At 40.9% G+C, this 21,663-nt stretch overlaps 2 protein-coding genes across 4 annotated transcripts in view; one reads left to right on the top strand and one right to left on the bottom strand.

Moving 5' to 3' along the window:
* Positions 1–17,946, top strand: part of LOC132436147 (collagen alpha-1(I) chain-like) — a 35,148-nt gene extending 17,202 nt beyond the window's left edge. The window contains exons 2-3 of one of the 3 annotated variants that reach the window (XR_009521718.1): positions 5,064–5,407; positions 17,581–17,946. Coding sequence is in view for 2 of the 3 variants with exons in the window: in XM_060028689.1 (XP_059884672.1) it covers positions 5,064–5,137 (74 nt within the window). In the remaining variant the exon portion in view is untranslated. Of the gene's footprint in view, positions 1–5,063; positions 5,518–17,580 lie in introns of those variants that run through there. The other 2 variants (XM_060028690.1, XM_060028689.1) reach the window with 2 other exon arrangements.
* Positions 15,123–21,663, bottom strand: part of LAMA1 (laminin subunit alpha 1) — a 150,365-nt gene continuing 143,824 nt past the window's right edge. Inside the window, exons 59-63 of the mRNA XM_060027766.1 lie at positions 21,399–21,557; positions 20,726–20,879; positions 19,321–19,454; positions 16,699–16,921; positions 15,123–16,072 (exon numbers count right to left, since the gene is read on the bottom strand). Of these exons, the coding sequence (XP_059883749.1) occupies positions 15,912–16,072; positions 16,699–16,921; positions 19,321–19,454; positions 20,726–20,879; positions 21,399–21,557 (831 nt within the window). The 3' untranslated portion in view covers positions 15,123–15,911. The remainder of the gene's footprint in view (positions 16,073–16,698; positions 16,922–19,320; positions 19,455–20,725; positions 20,880–21,398; positions 21,558–21,663) is intronic.

The raw sequence follows: 21,663 nt of genomic DNA, 5'->3' as shown, positions 1-21,663 counted from the left end.
ATGTATAGACCCATGAAACCATCACCACTAACAAAATAGTCAGCAGTTCCATCACCCCAAAAAGGCTCCTCATGCCAATTTGTAAATCTATTCCTCTCTCCTTGACCTCATTTTCTAGATTTTTATATAAGTGATATCATACAATATGTATTTTTGTGTAAGGCTTTTTTCATTCAGCATAATACTGATATTTCTAAGATTCATCCATGTTGTTGATATATCAATTGTTTATTCCTTGTTATTTCTATGTAATATTCCAGTATGTGAATATACCACACTTTATCAGTTCTTATATTGATGGACATCTGGGATGTTTCTAGTTTTTGGCTACTACAAATAAATCTCCTAAGGATGTGTATCTACAAGTCTTTGTGTAGGTATATGTTTTTATTTCTCTTTGATAAAAACCAAGAATAGAATAGAACGGACATGTGGTGGGTGTATATTTCACTTTTTAAAGAAATTACCAAACTGTTTTCCAAGGTGGTTGAACCATTGTACATTCCCACCAGCAGTGTGCAAGAGTTACAGTTGCTCAGCATCCTTGTGAACACTTCGCCATTCTAGATGGTATATAGTCGAATCTTTTTGTGGTTTTAATTTACATTTTCCTAATGACGATGAGTATCTTTTCTTCTGCATTTGGTCATTCATATTTCTTCTTTTGTGAAGTATCCGTATCTTTTTCTCCTTTGTAATTGGGTTGTTTGTATTACTGTTGAGTTATAAGAGTTCTGTATATATTCTGGATACAAGAGCAGGACTGCTCCTGATGAATTATCTTTGTTTTCTTTCATCTGAGAATGTCCTTATTTCGCTTTTATCTCTGAAAGATACTTTTATATTTTCACCGGATGTAGAATTCTGGGTTGATAAACCCGTTTCTTTTTGTACATTAAAGATGTAGTTCTGCTATCTTCTGGCCTTTGGGATTTCTCCTGAGAAATTCATAGATATTTGAATCATTGTTCCTCGGTATGTAATGTGTACTTTTTTTCTCTAGCTGATTTCAATAATTCTTTAATTATTTTTGGATTTTAGAAGTTTGATTATTGTTGTTGAGGCATTGTTTTCTTTGAAATTTTTCTGTATGGAGTTTGCTGAGTGTCTTGAATCTGTAAATTTATGTATTTCACTAAATTTGGGGGACTTTTTGCCATTCTTGATGAAAAAATTTTTTTTGTTCCAAACACTCTCTCTTCTGCCTATAGGACTCCAATTATGCTATGTTAGATCTGTAGAAGTTATCTACCTGACACTCTGGGGTTTTTTTCAATCTTTTATCTCTCTGTTATGTTGGATAATTTTCATTGTTCTATTTTCAAGTTTGCTGACCCTTTCCTTTATCATCTACATTCTGATACTGAGTCCATCCAGTGATTTTTTTCACTTCAGATATTGTATTTTTCAGTTCAGTAATTTTCAGTTGGTTCCTTTTTCTATTTTCCATTTCTCTGTTGAGAATTTGTATCATTTCATTCATTTCAGATGTGTTTACCCTGACCTTTATGTAGCATAGATATAATCACTGCTTTAAGGTTTTTGTCTGATAGTTCCATTTTGAGGTTGGCATTTTTTTCCCCTTGAGAATTCGCCCTATTTTCCTGGTTGTATATATCAACATGTTGAAAGATTTTGAGTTGTATCCTGGACATAACAAATGTGAATGTTATGTATTGTAGACCCTGGGTCCTATTATACGTCACTGAAGAATTGTTGATGTTTTGTGTTTTAGTAAGAAATTGACTAGATTATGTTCAGACCATAAGTTCTGTCACACTTTCTGTTGGTTATATATCAACTAACACACACACACAAATGCATACCTTTCACTTGACTTCGGGAATTGCTATGAGTCAGCAATAATTCACTGATTTGTCTAGTCACTTTATCAGTTTAGGATTCCTCTCCTTTTTCTCCCCAACTTTACTCAATTCCATTATAACAACGAGAGGAGGAAAAAGTGTTCTCTTTTAGGTTAGCCTATTAAGAAGTGCTTTCTTCAGTTCATTTCTGATCTCACCTAGAAGATTGAAAGATTTTCACAGAGTCTTCTGAGTTTGAACATTTTTTTCCAGCCAGACTTAGTGAGTTTAGCCCGCCAGCTGGTTTTCCACATTTTGCCTTTCTCACTCGTATTTTTTTCTTAAACTCCATGATCAATTTAATCAAACTTCAAAGGTACAGAATTACATTTTTAAAATTTTTTATAAATTTGTTTATTTATTTAGGGCTGCATTGGGTCTTCATTGCTGCGCACGGGCTTTCTCTAGTTGCGGTGAGCGGGGGCTACTCTTCTCTAGTTGCGGCGAGCAGGGGCTACTCTTTGTTGTGGTGCACGGGCTTCTCATTGCAGTGGCTTCTCTTGTTGTGGAGCACGGGCTCTAGGCACGTGGGCTTCAGTAGTTGTGGCTCGTGGGCTCAGTAGTTGTGGCTTGCAGGCTCTAGAGTGCAGGCTCAGTAGTTGTGGTGCACAGGCTTAGTTGCTCTGCGGCATGTGGGATCTTCCTGGACCAGGGCTCGAACCCGTGTCCCCTGCATTGGCTGGCGGTTTCTTAACCACTGCGCCACCAGGGAAGTCCCAGAATTACATTTAAATCAAACAGTATTAATCAGGCTCATTAATTTCCTAACCACACCTAAATGCTGCTTACCTTTCTAGTCTGGTTGCAAATGGTTACACACCATTTTGGTTACATACCACATGTAACCTCTGGTGTGTCTGTTCCTCACAAGCTCCCATCTGCTCCCTTGACTGATGTTCTTTCCCTAATTGTTCTCTTCTGAGCACCTAATAGCGACACAACTCAGTGCTTTCCAATTTTTATTAAAGGTTTTTACTGTGTTTTTATTCATAACAGACAGTCACATTTGGACTTTGAACACATGCTAAAAATTAAATTGTTGATGAAATGCTTGATGTTTATAATGGTTCTGACTAAAACAAACTGCCATAAACTTTACTCTTTCATGTCAATGAAATTCCTCTAATTATGTAAACAGAGACCACCACAGCTTTTCAATATTCAAGATAGGAGTTTGTGTTTTAATAGTTTATAATTAAATATTACCCACTACATATACTCTGAGAAGAAAATATCATTTCTAAATTGTGTTACTCAGAAAAAAATGATTTCCATTATGTTTTCACCCAAGTCCTTGCTTCAGACAACTGTGATGGGTCCCATTGCTGGACCCTGAGAGAGTTTGAAAGGAACATGAGCTATGTCTTTGTCACAGTTTGAAAAAATCGTGATAGTTTTGACACTTCAGAATATTAAGCTGAAAATTTCACTACATATTGATATTATGAAAACTGTTCAGCCTATAGAATTTCTTTTGGGAATATCTTGCAAAAGAGGCTTATTCTGCTTATTTGCTCTGTGCTTTTTAGATGGCTCAGAGGAATTACATTTGCAAAGAACTTTTGAAATTTATAGGAAGAACTACACTGCTGAGGTATTTTTGGAAAAAAATGATAAACTAATATTCAACTCAACAATTATCTACTAATAATCTCCCATAGGTCCTAATTATTTTAGCTCCGGGAGAAATGCCCAAGAAATATCCAACACAATATAGACCTTCCAGGAGCTATGAACCAATTAACAGATTGTTGAGGAGCACATACAATCTGAGGGGGAAAATGAGCATAAATAAGAACCATTAAAAAACAAAAATACTAATTTGAAAAGATACATGCATTCTACTGTAGCACTGCAGTATAGCAATGTAGTAGCATTATTTACAGTATCCAAGTTATGGAAGCAACACAAGTGTCCATCAACAGACAAATGGATAAAGAAGATGTGGTACATGTACGTACAGTAGAATACTATTCAGCCATTAAAAATTTAAAAAGAATGAAATTTTGCTCTTTTGCAACAACATGGGTGGAATTGGAGGGTATTATGCATAGTGAAATAAATTATACAGAGAAAGATAAATACTGTTTGATATATAAATGACAAAGCTTGCAGTAGTGAGAAGAGTCCTGGGCCAGTCCTTGATCCAGCCAGCTGGCTGAGACACCTCCATTCAGACGTTCTCACCATTCTCTCAAATTCAATACATTCAAAGCTTAAGTTCATAATTTTTCTCAATTTACCTCCTGTCTGTGGAACCACCGTTCTCATTGTCCAGGCTCCCGATCTTTTACTGCCTAAAGCTAATGTACTGCTGGAGCCTCTAACATTCCTATACACCTCTCTTGTCCTTTATCACTGCCCTGGTATCAGCTACCACTCAATTAGTGTTGCTCAACTGGCTGACTCAGGCTGCACTCTCCAGCTAGTTTATGATTTCAAATGCACCGTTTCATCACACCACTCTCCTAATGGAAAACCCTGACACTTCATAAGGCATTGCATCCAGTCTCCTTCCTACCTCCTTAACTTTTGGGCTCTCCATGATTAGGCCCCATCCACTCTGTTCTCTCTCCACCTACCCGTTCTCCCACCTGCCCCCCATTATTCCTAACAGTCCCCTTTCTTTCAGCTGGGCAGCTTAGACCCATGTGTCATGGTTCCACACCTCCTTTCTAGACCCAAACAACACCATGCATAAGAAAGCACTTTGTAAATTGTCTGTGGCCCACAAAAGCCACTGTTGTGCATTCTGCAAAGCCTAGTTACAGCTGCCTCTTTAAACCTTCCCAGACCTGTCTTTCTCATGGTACCACAACTTAGCCCTTGATTTATAGTGTTCTAAGGTGAGAATACACGTGTCTCCTGGCCCATCAATTCTAACAGAGCATTTTATCTATTTTCATCTCAATTTCTGGTTTGGATACTAAATTGGCACTTAATTCATAAGCCTGTGTTGAATATGGTTGTTCCATATCCAGCCACATGTACATCATCCCTAATTATGATGCATCCTTTTAGAGATGGTCGTACAGACAGACAATATAGGAAAATCAATAAGGTATTATATAAGTCAGGCTTCATAAAGGTTATACCAGCTGTGTTAAATGCATTGGTTAGTTTTCTTTTTCTTGTTGCTGGTGTTTAATAAAGCTTGTCTTTAAACCAACTGATCCTTGCACTTTTTTTTGCCAGCAGGTGTGACTGAGGATTACATTTCACTGAGGATTAAGGTCAGTGTTATTGGCTTATCCAGATGTTCTCCTTTTTGAGTCAATTTTAGTAATATTTCCAAATATATGCCTTTCCATGGTTGGTATCATAACCACACCTTACAGGTAGAAGATTGAGGCTTAAAAACAGCATTGGAGGGCTTCCCTGGTGGCGCAGTGGTTGAGAGTCCACCTGTCGATGCAGGGGACACGGGTTCGTGCCCCGGTCCGGGAAGATCCCACGTGCCGTGGAGCGGCTGGGCCCGTGAACCATGGCTGCTGAGCCTGCGCGTCCGGAGCCTGTGCTCCGCAACGGGAGAGGCCACAACGGTGAGAGGCGCGTGTACCGCAAAAAAAAAAAAAAAAAAAAAAAAGCACTGGATACTATGGGAAAAAAGTATGGTTGTTCCTCAAAAAATTAAAAATAGACTTAGACTTACCGTATGATCCAGTAATTCCACTTCTAGGTATATACCCAAAAACATCAAAAGTAGGAACTCAAAGAAATATTTGTTTACCCATATTCAAAGCATTATTCACAATAGCCAAAAGGTGGAAGCAACCCCAGTGCACACTGATGAATGGATAAACAAAATATGGTATATACACATGATGGAATATTACTCAGCCTTAGAAAGGAAGGAAACTAACACATACTACATCATGGATGATCCTGTAGGACATTATGCCAAATGAAATAAGCCAGTCACAGACAGACAAATGCTGAATGACTCCACTTATATGCGGTGACTAGAGTAGTCAAACTCCTACAGACAGAAAGTAAAATGGTGGTTGCCAGGAGCTGGGGAGAGAGGGGAGCTGGGAATTAGTGTTTAATGGGTACACAGTTTGTTTTGCAAGATGAAATGAGTCTTGGAGCTGGATGGTGGTGATGGTTGCATAACAGTGTTAAAGTACCTAAAACCAGAGAACTATACACTTAAAAATGTTAAAATAATGGTTAAATAACTTAAAAAATGGTTAAGATAGTGGTAAAAATGTTTTTAAAATATATTTATTTTTGACTGTGTTGGGTCTTCGTTGCTGCTTGCGGACTTTCTCTAGTTGCAGCAAGCGGGGGTTACTCTTGGTTGTGGTGCACGAGCTTCTCATTACGGTGCCTTCTCTTGTTGTGGAGCACAGGCTCTAGGCGTGTGGGCTCAGTAGTTGTGACACATGGGCTCAGTAGTTGTGGCACACGGGCTCTAGAGCGCAGGCTCAGTAGTTGTGGCGCACGGGCTTAGTTGCTCCGCGGCACGTGGGATCTTCCCAGACCAGGGCTTGAACCTGTGTGCCCTGCATTGGCAGGTGGATTCTTAACTACTGCACCACCAGGGAAGCCCCAGTAAAAATGGTTTTATGCTATCTATATTTTACCACAATTTTAAAAAACAGTGATGGATTAACAAACTAAGCAAATGCTTGGGCCACCAAAAACAGGTTTTGAAAATAATCTGATGTTTCAATAAAAGCATCATGGGAAAAATATGATCTTCAACAAATTATGTTACATGTCTTTTAAGACGTAGATTTAAATTTTTTTTTGAATTATTTGGTAGGGAGGGAAGGGGTATCAATCTTTCTAGGCCCTTGGAGACTGTAGAGTGGGATTGCCAGATTTAGCAAATAAAAAATATATGATATCATGGAATAGTTAAAAACATGTTCATTGTTTATCTGAAATTCAAATTTAACTGGGTGTCCTGTAGTTTATCTGGCAACCTTACACTAAAGACCTGAATCCTGCCTTGCTGAGAGAGGTTAAGGAACCAGCAGAAGGCCCTGCAGTGAGAGTCAGAGCCAGGTGTCTTAGCTGCAGCCCAGGTTCTTTACCATCACGGGGAGACAGCCAAACCAAGGGTGGCTCTACGCATGCTCTGTAAAGGCCAAAGCGGACAGAGCTGGGTGCTCCCTTGAGGGGGTCTTCTAAGAGAGGCCTTGGGAATAGTTATAACCACAAAAGGCCCAGACTCTGTTTTAGCTTTATTAATAAGTTGGGAGGGGGAGAGAGGGGCAAAAGCCCATGGCAACTCTATAATCTGCTGTCTGTCCTGGTTTGGATCTTTTCCTCACCCAGTGTGATGAACCAAGGTCTAGAATGTCTGAGCCGTCATCTCCCGCTGTAGACGGTTTCCATAGAAACATGAACAGAAAGGCCACCCACGGCACAGTGAGGAGGCCCCTTGTGCATTTTCACTGCTGACATGGCAAATGCCCTTTTCCTAATCCAGCTGTCAAGTGAGCTGCCTTAAGTCTGCAGTTGTCTGAATTCCTTAAATTGCCAGATGCTATAGAACAGACGGCACTCCCGCAGTTGGCTGCTACCTTTCCTAATATCTTCATGCAGTTGTTTACTGGGAAGGAATTGCATCAGGCAGGAGGTGCCGATGGCCACAAGTGTTCAGAAACATGAGCAAGGCGCAGAAGGACAGGGCCCAGGACCACATTTGTCTTCCTTGTTTATGAAATTATTATCTCTCACAGAAATAGAAACTGAACCTATCACTTTCCATATTATAAAAGCAGGTCATTTCTAAGAGTGGTAGAGACCTCTCTTCAAGTAATCATTTGCAAAGTGCAATCATTTTTCTGAAGCAAATGGAATAGTAGCCATTTTTTTTTAACATCTTTATTGGGGTATAATTGCTTTACAATGGTGTGTTAGTTTCTGCTTTATAACAAAGTGAATCAGTTAAACATATACATATGTTCCCATATCTCTTCCCTCTTGCGTCTCCCTCCCTCCCAGCCTCCCTATCCCACCCCTCCAGGCTGTCACAAAGCACTGAGCTGATCTCCCTGTGCCATGCGGCTGCTTCTCACTAGCTATCTACCTTACGTTTGGTAGTGTGTATATGCCCATGACTCTCTCTCGCCCTGTCACAGCTCACCCTTCCCCCTCCCCATATCCTCAAGTCCGTTCTCCAGTAGGTCTGTGTCTTTATTCCTGTCTTACCCCTAGGTTCTTCATGACATTTTTTTCCCTTAAATTCCATATATATGTGTTAGTATACGGTATTTGTCTTTCTCTTTCTGACTTACTTCACTCTGTATGACAGACTCTAGGTCTATCCACCTCATTAAAAATAGCTCAATTTCATTTCTTTTTATGGCTGAGTAATATTCCATTGTATATATGTGCCACATCTTCTTTATCCATTCATCCGATGATGGACACTTAGGTTGTTTCCATCTCTGGGCTATTGTAAATAGAGCTGCAATGAACATTTTGGTACATGACTCTTTTTGAATTTTGGTTTTCTCAGGGTATTTGCCCAGTAGTGGGATTGCTGGGTCATATGGTAGTTCTACTTGTAGTTTTTTAAGGAACCTCCATAGTGGCTGAAGCAATTCACATTCCCACCAGCAGTGCAAGAGTGTTCCCTTTTCACCACACCCTCTCCAGCATTTTGTTTCTAGATTTTTTGATGATGGCCATTCTGACTGGTGTGAGATGATATCTCATTGTAGTTTTGATTTGCATTTCTCTAATGATTAGTGATGTTGAGCATTCTTTAATGAGTTTGTTGGCAGTCTGTATATATTCTTTGGAGAAATGTCTGTTTAGGTCTTCTGTCCATTTTTGGATTGGGTTGTTTGTTTCTTTGTTATTGAGCTGCATGAGCTGCTTGTAAATTTTGGAAATTAATCCTTTGTCAGTTGCTTCATTTGCAAATATTTTCTCCCATTCTGAGGGTTGTCTTTTGGTCTTCTTTATGGTTTCCTTTGCTGTGCAAAAGCTTTGAAGTTTCATTAGGTCCCATTTGTTTTGTTTGTTTTTATTTCCATTTCTCTAAGGAGGTGGGTCAAAAAGGATCTTGCTGTGATTTATGTCATAGAGTGTTCTGCCTATGTTTTCCTCTAAGAGTTTGATAGTTTCTGGCCTTACGTTTAGGTCTTTAATACATTTTGACCTTATTTTTGTGTATGGTGTTACGGAGTGATCTAATCTCATACTTTTACATGTACCTGTCCAGTTTTCCCAGCACCACTTATTGAAGAGGCTGTCCTTTCTCCACTGTACATTCCTGCCACCTTTATCAAAGATAAGGTATCCATATGTGTGTGGGTTTATCTCTGGGCTTTCTATCCTGTTCCATTGATCTATCTTTCTGTTTTTGGGCCAGTACCATACTTTCTTGATTACTGTCGCTTTGTAGTATAGTCTGAAGTCAGGGAGCCTGATTCCTTCAGCTCCGTTTTTCATTCTCAAGATTGCTTTGGCTATTCGGGGTCTTTTGTGTTTCCATACAAATTGTGAAATTTTTTGTTCTAGTTCTGTGAAAAATGCCAGTGGTAGTTTGATAGGGATTGCACTGAATCTGTAGATTGCTTTCGGTAGTAGAGTCATTTTCACAACGTTGATTCTTCCAATCCAAGAACATCATATATCCCTCCATTTATTTTTTATTATCTTTAATTTCTTTCAGCAGTGTCTTATAATTTTCTGCATACAGGCCTTTTGTCTCCTTAGGTAGGTTTATTCCTAGATATTTTATTCTTTTTGTTGCATTGGTAAATGGGAGTGTTTTCTTATTTTCACTTTCAGATTTTTCATCATTAGTATATAGGAATGCCAGAGATTTCTGTGCATTAATTTTGTATCCTGCTACTTTACCAAATTCATTGATGAGCTCTAGTAGTTTTCTGGTAGCATCTTTAGGATTCTTTATGTATAGTATCATGTCATCTGCAAACAGTGACAGCTTTACTTCTTCTTTTCCAATTTGGATTCCTTTTATTTCCTTTTCTTCTGTGATTGCTGTGGCTAAAACTTCCAAAACTATGTTGAATAAGAGTGGTGAGAGTGGGCAACCTTGTCTTGTTCCTGATCTTAGTGGAAATGCTTTCAGTTTTTCACCATTGAGGATGATGTTGGCTGTGGGCTTGTCATATATGGCCTTTATTATGTTGAGGAAAGTTCCCTCTATGCCTACTTTCTGCAGGGTTTTTATCATAAATGGGTGTTGAATTTTGTCGAAAGCTTTCTCTGCATCTATTGAGATGATCATATGGTTTTTCTCCTTCAATTTGTTAATATGGTGTATTGATAAATTGCATTGATAAATTGATAAATTTGCATATGTTGAAGAATCCTTGCATTCCTGGAATAAAGCCCACTTGATCATGGTGTATGATCCTTTTAATGTGCTGTTGGATTCTGTTTGCTAGTATTTTGTTGAGGATTTTTGTGTCTATGTTCATCAGTGATATTGGCCTGTAGTTTTCTTTCTTTGTGACATCCTTGCCTGGTTTTGGTATCAAGGTGATGGTGGCCTCGTAGAAGGAATTTGGGAGTGTTCCTCCCTCTGCTAAATTTTGGAAGAGTTTGAGAAGGATAGGTATTAGCTCTTCTCTAAATGTTTCATAGAATTCTCCTGTGAAGCCATCTGGTCCTGGTCTTCTGTATGTTGGAAAATTTTTTTTTTTTTTTGCAGTACGCGGGCCTCTCACTGTTGTGGCCTCTCCCATTGCGGAGCACAGGCTCTGGACACGCAGGCCCAGCAGCCATGGCTCACGGGCCCTGCCGCTCCGTGGCATGTGGAATCGTCCCAGACCAGGGCACGAACCCGTGTCCCCTGCATCGGCAGGCGGACTCTCAACCACTGTGTCACCAGGGAAGCCCTGTTGGAATATTTTTAATCACCGTTTCAATTTCAGTGCTTGTGATTGGTCTGTTCATATTTTTTTATTTCTTCCTGATCCAGTCTTGGCAGGTTGTGCATTTCTAAGAATTTGTCCATTTCTTCCAGATTGTCCATTTTATTGGCATAGAGCTGCTTGTAGTAATCTCTCATGATCTTTTGTATTTCTGCAGTGTCTGTTGTTACTTCTCCTTTTTCATTTCTAAATCTATTGATTTGAGTCTTCTTCCTTTTTTTCTTGATGAGTCTGGCTAATGGCTTATCAATTTTGTTTATCTTCTCAAAGAACCAGCTTTCAGTTTTATTGATCTTTGCTATTGTTTCCTTCATTTCTTTTCATTTATTTCTGATCTGATTTTTATGATTTCTTTCCTTCTGCTAACTTTGGGTTTTTTTTGTTCTTCTTTCTCTAATTGCTTTAGGTGCAAGGTTAGGTTTTTTATTTGAGTTGTTTCCTGTTACTTAAGGTAGGATTGTATTGCTGTAAACTTCCCCCTTAGAACTGCTTTAGCTGCATCCCATAGGTTTTGGGTCGTTGTGTCTCCATTGTCATGTGTTTCTAGGTATTTTTTGATTTCCTCTTTGATTTCTTCAGTGATCACTTCGTTATTAAGTATTGTTAAGCCTCCATGTGGTTGTGTTTTTTACAGATCCTTTCCTGTAATTGTTATCTAGTCTCATAGCGTTGTGGTTGGAAAAGATACTTGATACAATTTCAATTTTCTTAAATTTACCAAGGCTTGATTTGTGACCCAAGATATCTATCCTGGAGAGTGTTCCATGAGCACTTGAGAAAAATGTGTATTCTGTTGTTTTTGGATGGAGTGTCCTATGAATATCAATTAAGTCCATCTTGTTTAATGTATCATTTAAACCTTGTGTTTCCTTATTTATTTTCATTTTGGATGATCTCTCCATTGGTGAAAGTGGGGTGTTAAAGTCCCCTACTATGAATGTGTTACTGTCAATTTCCCCTTTTATGGCTGTTAGTATTTGCCTTATGTATTGAGGTGCTCCTATGTTGGGTGCCTAAATATTTACAATTGTTATATCTTCTTCTTGGATCGATCCCTTGATCATTATGTAGTGTCCTTCTTTGTCTCTTCTAATAGTCTTTATTTTAAAGTCTATTTTGTCTGATACGAGAATTGCTACTCCAGCTTTCTTTTGGTTTCCATTGCATGGAATATCTTTTTCCATCCCCTTACTTTCAGGCTGTATGTGTCTCTAGGTCTGAAGTGGGTCTCTTGTAGACAGCATATATATGGGTCTTGTTTTTGTATCAATTCAGCCATTCTCTGTCTTTTGGTGGGAGCATTATCAATATGTATGTTCCTATTCCCATTTTCTAAATTGTTTTGGGTTTGTTATTATAGGTCTTTTCCTTTTCTTGTGTTTCTTGTCTAGAGAAGTTCCTTTAGCATTTGTTGTAAAGCTGGTTTGGTGGTGCTGAACTCTCTCAGCTCTTGCTTGTCTGTAAAGGTTTTAATTTCTCCATCAAATTTGAATGAGATCCTTGCTGGGTAGACTAATCTTGGTTGCAGGTTTTTCTCCTTCATCACTTTAAATATATCCTGGCAGTCCTTTCTGGCTTGTAGAGTTTCTGCTGAGAGGTCAGCTGTTAACCTTATGGGGATTCCCTTGTGTGTTATTTGTTGTTTTTCCCTTGCTGCTTTTAATATGCTTTCTTTGTATTTAATTTTTGACAGTTTGATTAATATGTGTCTTGGCGTATTTCTCCTTGGATTTATCTTTGTATGGGACTCTCTGTGCTTCCTGGACTTGATTAACTATTTCCTGTCCCATGTTAGGGAAGTTTTCAAGTATAATCTCTTCAAATATTTTCTCAGTCCCTTTCTTTTTCTTCTTCTTCTTCTGGAACCCCTATAATTCAAATGTTGGTGCGTTTAATGTTGTCCCAGAGGTCTCTGAGACTGTCTTCAGTTCTTTTCATTCTTTTTTCTTTATTCTGCTCTGCAGTAGTTATTTCCACTATTTTATCTTCGAGGTCACTTATCCTTTCTTCTGCCTCAGTTATTCTGCTATTATTGATCCCGTCTAGAGTATTTTTCATTTCATTTATTGTGCTGTTCATCGTTGCTTGTTTCATCTTTATTTCTTCTAGGTCCTTGTTAAATGTTTATTGCATTTTGTCCATTCTATTTCCTTGGATCATCTTTACTATCATTATTCTGAATTCTATTTCAGGTAGACTACCTATTTCCTCTTCATTTGTTAGGTCTGGTGGGTTTTTATCTTGCTCCTTCATCCGCTGTGTGTTTTTCTGTCTTCTCATTTTGCTTATCTTACTGTGTTTGGAGTCTCCTTTTTGCAGGCTGAAGGTTCGTAGTTCCTGTTGTTTTTAGTGTCTGTCCCCAGTGGCTAAGGTTGGTTCAGTGGGTTGTGCAGGCTTCCTGGTGGAGGGGACTGGTGCCTGTGTTCTGGTGGATGAGGCTGGATCTTGTCTTTCTGGTGGGCAGGTCCACGTCTGGTGGTGTGTTTTGGGGTGTCTGTGGACTTACTATGATTTTAGGCAGCCTCTCTGCTAATGGGTGGGGTTGTGTTCCTGTTTTGCTAGTTGTTTGGCATAGGTTGTCCAGCTCTGTAGCTTGCTGGTCATTGAGTGAAGCTGGGTGCTGGTGTTAAGATGGAGGTCTCTGGGAGATTTTCACCGTTTTATATTATGTGGAGCTGGGAGGTCTCTTGTTGACCAGTGTCCTGAAGTTGACTCTCCCACCTCAGAGGCAGAGCCCTGACTCCTGGCTGCAGCACCAAAAGCCTTTCATCCACACGGCTCAGAATAAAAGGGAGAAAAAGTAGAGAGAGTTAGGGGAGGGAGGGAGGGAGGGAGGAAGGAAGGAAGGAGGGAGGGAGCAAGGAAGGAAAAAAAGAAAGAAGATACAGTAAAATAAAATAAAGTTACTGAATTAAAAAATAATTATTTAGAAAAAAAAAGGGACAGATAGAACCTTAGGACAAATGGTGGAAGCAAAGCTATACAGACAAAATCTTACACAGAAGCATGGGGAAAAAGTCATAAATCTTGCTCTCAAAGCCCACCTCCTCAATTTGGGATGATTCGTTGTCTATTCATGTATTCCACAGATGCAGGTACATCAAGTTGATTATGGACCTTTAATCTGCTGCTTCTGAGGCTGCTGGGAGAGATTTCCCTTTCTCTTTGTTCTCACAGCTCACAGGGGGTCAGCTTTGGATTTGGCCCTGCCTCTGCGTGTAGGTCGCTGGAGGGCGTGTTTTTTGCTCAGACAGGACGGGGTTAAAGGAGCCGTTGATTCGGGGGCTCTGGCACACTCAGCCGGGGGGTAGGGAGGGGCACGGCGTGCGGGGCGGGCCTGCGGCAGCAGAGGCCGGCATGACGTTGCAGCAGCCTGAGGCCCGCTGTGCGTTCTCCCGGGGAAGTTGTCCTTGGATCCTGGGAACCTGGCCGTGGCGGGCTGCACAGGCTCCGCGGAAGAGGGGTGTGGATAGTGACCTGTGCTTGCACACAGGCCCCTTGGTGGCGGCAGCAGCAGCCTTAGCGTCTCTCGCCTGTCTCTGGGGGGGTCCGTTCTTTTAGCCGCGGCTTGCACCCGTGTCTGGGATCCGCGCTTTCAGCCGCGGCTCACGTCCGTCTCTGGTCCATGCTTTTAGCCGCGGCTCGCGCCCGTCTCTGGAGTTCCTTTAAGCAGCGCTCTTAAGCCCCTCTCCTTGCACACCAGGAAACAAAGAAGGAAGAAGAAGTCTCTTGCCTCTTCTGCAGCTCCACACTTTTCCCCGGACTCCCTCCCGGCTAGCCGTGGTTCACTAACCCCTTCAGGCTGTGTTCACGCCGCCAACCCCAGTCCTCTCCCTGCGCTCCGACCGAAACCCAAGCCTCAGCTCCCAGCCCCGCCCGCCCCGGCGGTTGAGCAGACAAGCCTCTCAGGCTGATGAGTGCCGGTCAGCACCGATCCTCTGTGCGGGAATCTCCCCGCTTTGCCCTCCGCACCCCTGTTGCTGTGCTCTCCTCCGCGCCTTCGAAGCTTCCCCCTCTGCCTCCCGCAGTCTCCGCCCGCGAAGGGGCTTCCTAGTGTGTGGAAACCTTTCCTCCTTCACAGCTCCCTCCCACTGGTGCAGGTGCTGTCCCTATTCTTTTGTCTCTGTTTTTGTTTTTTTCTTTTGCCCTACCCAGGTACGTGGGGAGTTTCTTGCCTTTTGGGAGGTCTGAGGTCTTCTTCCAGCATTCAGTAGGTGTTGTTCTGTAGGAGTTGTTCCACGTGTAGATGTATTTCTGGTGTATCTGTGGGGAGGAAGGTGATCTCCGCGTCTTACTCTTCCGCCATCTTCCCAGCCAGTAGCCATTTTGACTCCAGCCACAGCTGCAGAGCAAAACTAAATTATATTTGCAGGGAATTAAATGATCCTTCAGAGATCTTAGTTTAAAACTGCTTAGTTCGTTAAAATGTATTTATGGCTTTAAAATTTTCCTTCTTCTGGAATTTACACACATTCTCCCAGAAAAAGTAGCTGATCAAGGAAAACTGTTTCATCCCAAGGAGTGAAAATAAAATTTAACAGTAAAGGAAGAGCTAACTAGTTATGATGCCACTTTTTTTTCTTTTGTCTTGCAAAATACTCCTCTGTTAGGTTAGGTCCTTACCAAACAAGGATATATCTAGAGGAGGCTCTGCCTTCTTCCTGTGTTCCCTTTGCCTGTGACTTGCTGGAGTCTGTTCAAAGTGCTTTTGGGGCAAACAGCTGGTGCCCTCAGCTGGAACGTACCCAGTAGTATTACTGAATACATGCTCTTTGTAGGAACTGGAGCTTAAAATATTGATAAAGAAATGAAAGTATTCATGCTCTCCTCTAATCTAATCTATTATCGTCTATAGTGATATTTTATTTTTTAAAAGGTCAAAATGCAAAACATGAAATACTGTCAAGTAATCAATAGAGTATTCAACATTTTAAAAGTTTCATTTAAAAAACTTTAAAGAAAGAGCCAGTGAATTCAATTTACATTTTAAACTATTTAATAGAGGTATTTGTTGTACATGTGGTTTTAGTTTTAGATTTTTTAGAGAAAAAAATTTCTCTCTGGAAACATTTAACCTGAGTTGGAAATGAAATCTGAACTAAAGGTTTTAATCCACCAAATAATTTTCCTCAAAATATAAATGATGATTCCCAACTGAGGAGTTCCCCAAAGTTCAGGACTCAGTCCCAGGACAGGAATGAGGGAAAACTCCTTGTAGGTCAAAAGCTGTGCTGAAGTCATAGGATTGCACTTGTGGGCCCTTAATTAGAGTGAGTTTTCTCAAACAGCCCCGGAAGGAGGTCTGGCTGCTCAGGCAGTTTTGCTTTACATCAGCTGTTTAGGAAAGAAGAGAAGATAGTGTTAAATTTTGCTAAATGACATAGGTAGCACAATAGGAACAAAAATAACTTCTTGTGGTTTCCAGATCAAAATCAGAAGAATATTTTTCTACATAAGTGGCTTCAGTGATAGCAGAATTCATAGAAAACTATTAATAAACAATGTTAAGGTATAGTGACTTAAAAAGTCATAAAAGGGATTTTTATTTTATTAACATTTGTATCAATTACTTGGAACATCTAGAATGCATAATTTGAATCCAAAAAGCGATGTGAGAGGATAAGACACATTTTTATCCTCTAAAATGATTACTGACCCCTAAAATGATTCCCAACTTGGGGGTCATCTGAGAAGATGTTTCTCAGTGAAGTCATCCAGCTTCCTGTACATCACATCTGATGTTCTCGGAGTCTTACCTAGTGATTACCTTATATGCGTAGATTATTTTAATTTTTCCAAGAATTCCTAGGAATTTGAAATAGACTTTCTAAAATGGTAAAGGATTTATCACCCAAGCCATGTATTTTTCTTCATCCCTATTCTATATCCACATGAACTAAGACTTTCCCCAGTGGCAATGCCCCTCAAAAGTGAATGAGCAGAGCAGACGACATACGCACCAGGATAGCCACCAACATAAATGGGATTGTTGGTGTCAGCAGAGGTAGACTGGGTGTGTAGACTTTCAGCTCGAACTGCATTCCCATCGACAATCAGAACCACATGATGTTTGCTTTTGTTTGCCTGAAGTGTGTGCCATCTTCCATCACAGAGAGTATTGGGAGCACTGGGTTCGTATGTGGCTGTTATCCTACCAGCACCATTGTTAACGTGAAACAAGAGCTAAACAAACAATAGACACAAGCAAATATCTTGGTGAATTTTTCCCTATTTAAGGAAACCAGTCCATTCACATAATGTTCTTGGAGTGGAAAACATCAGAGCATTCTTCTAAAAAGGAGGGCTAACTATGAAAAACAAACAATGGTTTTGAAAAATAGCCTCTTAAGGATTCTGATGCTATCCTATGCCCGAGGTTTCAGAATGGAAAATGCCCACCTCCATGGGAACAAGCCTGAGCCACGATCTTAGCATTGCATCCTCAGATCAGTGCCTCATTTTCAGCACAAGAGTGCATGGGTTTACTGAGGGTGTCAGTTCCTAGAAGTTGCTATAGCACCTGTGAAGGAACATTTACTAACTCCCTTCTGACAAACCATAGATGCTCTACTACAGCAAGTGGTAGCACGAAAAACTGGAGACCTGCAGAAGGTGAGAGGGAAGAATTGTGACTATCCTGTTGTAAGGTTCTTATGCTATATGTGAAGCTACTCATTTCAAGGTAGACTGTGACAAATTAAAGAGATATACTGTAAAGACTTGGGCAACCACCAGAAATATTTTTAAAAGAACAATAAATAATAAGCTAATAATAGAAGTAAAATATACAGTACGTCAGAAATTACATTTTTGCAACTTACACTTATGATAACATTTTTCAGATGTCACATAAAAATGTGCAAATGGGGCTTCCCTGGTGGCGCAGTGGTTAAGAATCTGCCTGCCAAGGCGGGGGATGCGGATTCGAGCTCTGGTCTGGAAAGATCCCACATGCCACGGAGTAACTAAGCCCATGAAATGCAACTACTGAGCCTGTGCTCTAGAGCCTGTGAGCCACAGCTACTGAAGCCCGTGCGCCTGGAGCCCGTGCTCCACAACAAGAGAAGCCACTGCAATGAGAAGCCCGCACACAGCAGCAAGGAGTAGCCCCCGCTCGCCAGAACTAGAGAAAGCCCACACGCAGCAACAAAGACCCAACGCAGCCAAAAATAAATAAATAAATAAATAAAATAAAAAATTTTTAAATGTACAAATGGATAAAAAAATTTTCAGAATTCTTTTGAAGTACAGCTAAGAAAAGATGTTGGCTATAAGCCACAGTGCAGAGCGTCAGCAATAGGATGTAAAGGCACTTTTGTTTCAACATGAAGATGACATAAAGGGGGAGAAGAGGTGAAGGACTTGTGACTTTATTATATCCTCCCCACCCCCATTCTAGGATATCCTAGGGGCCAAAGTCCCAGTGGGGAGTAAGTAGGGAAATGCAAGAAACAAGCTAATAAGTTTGGGAGAATCAAGAGACTTGTTCCTTGCCTTCTAGGAGGCAGTAAGTAGCTCAGGAAGAGTCAAGCATCATAGTCCCACAACATGAGTTGACCACAGTGCAGTAAAAGTGCATTAGGGGGAGAGAGGACCCGAGAGACCACCACCTTGACTCCCCATGTCTGATGAGTGGTATAGCAGACCTTCCCAAGTTCTCATCTGGCCCTCTGGGGATAAGGAAGTTATAGAAAACAATTATGTTCTTGTATTAAAAAAATCAGACTGTTATGCATCCATCTTATGGAATACTCTGCAATAAAAAGAAATGAACTGTCTTCGACATTCACAACAAACCTGGATGAACTGCCAGGAAATGAGACAGTGTAAAAAGCCAATCTCAAGAGAATACATACTACATGACTTACTTTATGTAACAGTTGTGAAATAACAATCAGAGCGACAGAAAGCAGATCAGTGGTTGCCAGGGGTGAGGGGAGCAGGGAGAGAGTCGGCATGGATATGAAGGTGGTGGCTTGAGGGAGCCTTGTGGTAATGGTACCACTGTCCTGATTGTGGTGGTTACATGAAGCTACACATGTGATAAAACTGTGAAGAGCTACACACACTCTGGTAAACACGTATAACTAGCGTAACTGAATAACCTCTGTGGATTGAGCCAATGTCAGTTTCATAGATTTGATATACTAGTTATGCAGGATGCTAACCCTGGAGAAACCTAGGTGAAGGGCGCACAAGGACCTCCCTGTACATTACATTGCAGCTTCTATCATCTATAATGATTTCCAAATAAAAAGTTAACCAATATTAGGGAGAGTGGGGCATTAGGTTGGTAACTTACTTTCAGATGGTTTTCAGGGGAAAAAAAAGTTTTTTGTATTGTAGTTGCAGTTTTGCTTTACATTTAATTTCAAAAATATAAAAGAAATTATTTTTAAAAAGCTTTTTTAGGATTATCTATTTTTAAATATTAATCAGCCTTTTTCTCCATTCCACTAAAGTGAATAATTGGAAATTTGGTTCTAGATATGTCTGTTTCTTAACTGCTCTACTGTTTCTTAACTGCTCTGTCTCTGACACTGGGGTGAGGCGGGGGGACCCCATCCAGATTAAGCACCCACCTTGCCATTTACAATCTCTAATCCGATGGCATCCACTTTGGCACTGCTGATCCCCAGGAGGACACCATTCTCTGAGGAGGTACGAAACTCCAGCGTAATGTTCACATCTGATCGTACTTTGTAGCCTTCTTTGACTGAAAAACCAAGGAAGACCCCCAGTTGGTGGTGAGGCCTGCCCTGCCCAGGAAGGCCCAGGCTCAGAATGGCCTCAGGCTGGGCTGGCTGGCTGTGCATTTGGGCTCCTGATGAGGGTCAGGAGAGCTGGCTCCACCTCTTTCTCTGAATCCGGCTCCACCCCCACCAGCAAGTCATTTCCAACCCCCGAGCCTCAGCTTGCACCCCTGTAGGATGAAGCTGACTAGAGCTGAGGTAGGCACATCCTCCCAGCTACAGCCATACAGCCATGTGGGTAAAAAAAATCACAAGGGATTTGATCCGTGTAACTCCATCATCATCTATCCAGGAAGAATGCACTTTATTTTCCCAATATCTACTTACTGGTTATGTCATTATTTGCTGAGTATATTAGTCGGAGTCCACACTAGGCTTTTTTTTAATTGAATGAATTTTTCATTCAGGTGATAAAAAAGCTGAGATAGGTTAGGGATATTAGCAATAGCAGGCAGTTGTTACCGTGCCCAGGGCTGAAGGAAAAATGGGAGAAGGTGGTGCTACTAGATCTTGGAAGCACAGAGTGAAGGAAGGAAGCCTGCTGGCTTTCCCCTCCTCCCTCCCAACCTCAGTCTTCCACTAGAGCCTTCCTGGAAGCCAGGGAAAAGGAGCCCAGAAATTAGTTCTCTGTGATAGAAAAAAGAACAGGGCCAGAGAAGCACGGTTCTGAGTGCGAACAGGAAGTTAATCAGCAAATCAAACATCTAAAATGGGGAGAGAATGTAAGATATATTACAAGGGCTAGTTCTAAGCCTTGAGGACTTTACATTCTAAGGCATTTTAGAGATTTACATTCCTCTACTTATAACTGATTAATATTTCAACAACCTAAATGGGGTTAATTTCTTCATCAAATCTGACTCACATTTGGCTGGCTGGTCCAGACATTTCATGCTACTGATTTTGAATTCAAAGGTCCTAATTAACTTGGACAGGGAAAGTATGCCTTATGTAAATTTGGGGAAAGTACAGATGAAACCAGCACCACATGTTGCACTCCGTCTGGAGTGGCACCACCGCTGGTGGGAGGAAGCCACCTGGATAGCATAAGAGGTGAGAAGGCTTTTACACCAGAAGCTGAGAAACCAGAATACACTAGAACATTTCACGAAACATGGTCTTGCTGCAGCTTGTGCAGTGGGTCCTGTCCTATCATATAGTTCTTGGACCCATATCATCTTAGGAGTGCAGGTGCGTCCCAGAGATTTCTTTCGAGATTGTTGATTATACATACCAAGGGCTGCATATCCACTTCCTTCAAAGAAAGTTCCTTCCTGGGCTGCTGCATAGCACCTGTTTACTGCAAACGCAGACACTGGGCTGTCCTTGTCCAGCTGTTTGCTGTTCACTGTCACCTCCCCAATGCAAGCAGGGATGCTGTGGGTGATCTAAGCCAAATGATGCAGGAGTAGATGATGGTGAGGACAGTGAGAAGGGCAAGCACAAATTTTCCCTACACGTCAACAAAACACATTAAAATACTGCCTTTCGGTTTTAAAAATCTAATTGCCACAGTACTTCACATGAATGTCTAACTTAAAGCTACTATAATGTAGTAAAAGGGTTTTATATTATTTTGAGTAAATATTGTGGAAATTAAGAATGTGGGGTAATTAAGAATGTGGGGTTTTCTAATCTGCAAATACAAATTTGCCAGACTTTCCTGCACTGTACTGGGGCTAAGTGGCTGTAGAAAGGGAACTGTTTGTTAACTAACCAGCAGGAAGGCTGGTTGGGCTTCAAGGAGGAGCTCCAACACACAATCTAGGAATGTGGATTGAAAGGCTTGCATCTTGCAGCCAAGCCCTGGGCGCAAACAAGATAATTTAAACATAAATATATTCCTCCACAAAACAAACACAACCACAGTAAAGGCAAAATGGGCCCAGAGAGAAAATGCTGCTTACATTTCCAATGTTCCTGGCCCTGTACTCGGAGGGAAGGCCTCCTAGGTACAACTTTCCTTCCACATCTAACGTGGTAGCATCTCCCGCCGTGGTCACCATGGGCGATTCCTGGCCGTCAACTGTCATGAAGCCCTTCCTTTTAAAGTACTCTGTCTTGACCTAGAGCGATGTGAAAACATGCATAATTTCTAAGGAATCTGAGAAATAGCAGTAATAACCTGAATGAAATCCTAAAGGTATGGCTCAGGTTTTCACACAGTTGGTG

The sequence above is a fragment of the Delphinus delphis genome, chromosome 13, assembly GCF_949987515.2.
Source record: "Delphinus delphis chromosome 13, mDelDel1.2, whole genome shotgun sequence".
NCBI lineage: Eukaryota > Metazoa > Chordata > Mammalia > Artiodactyla > Delphinidae > Delphinus > Delphinus delphis.
This window is presented reverse-complemented; position numbering and strand designations above follow the sequence as displayed.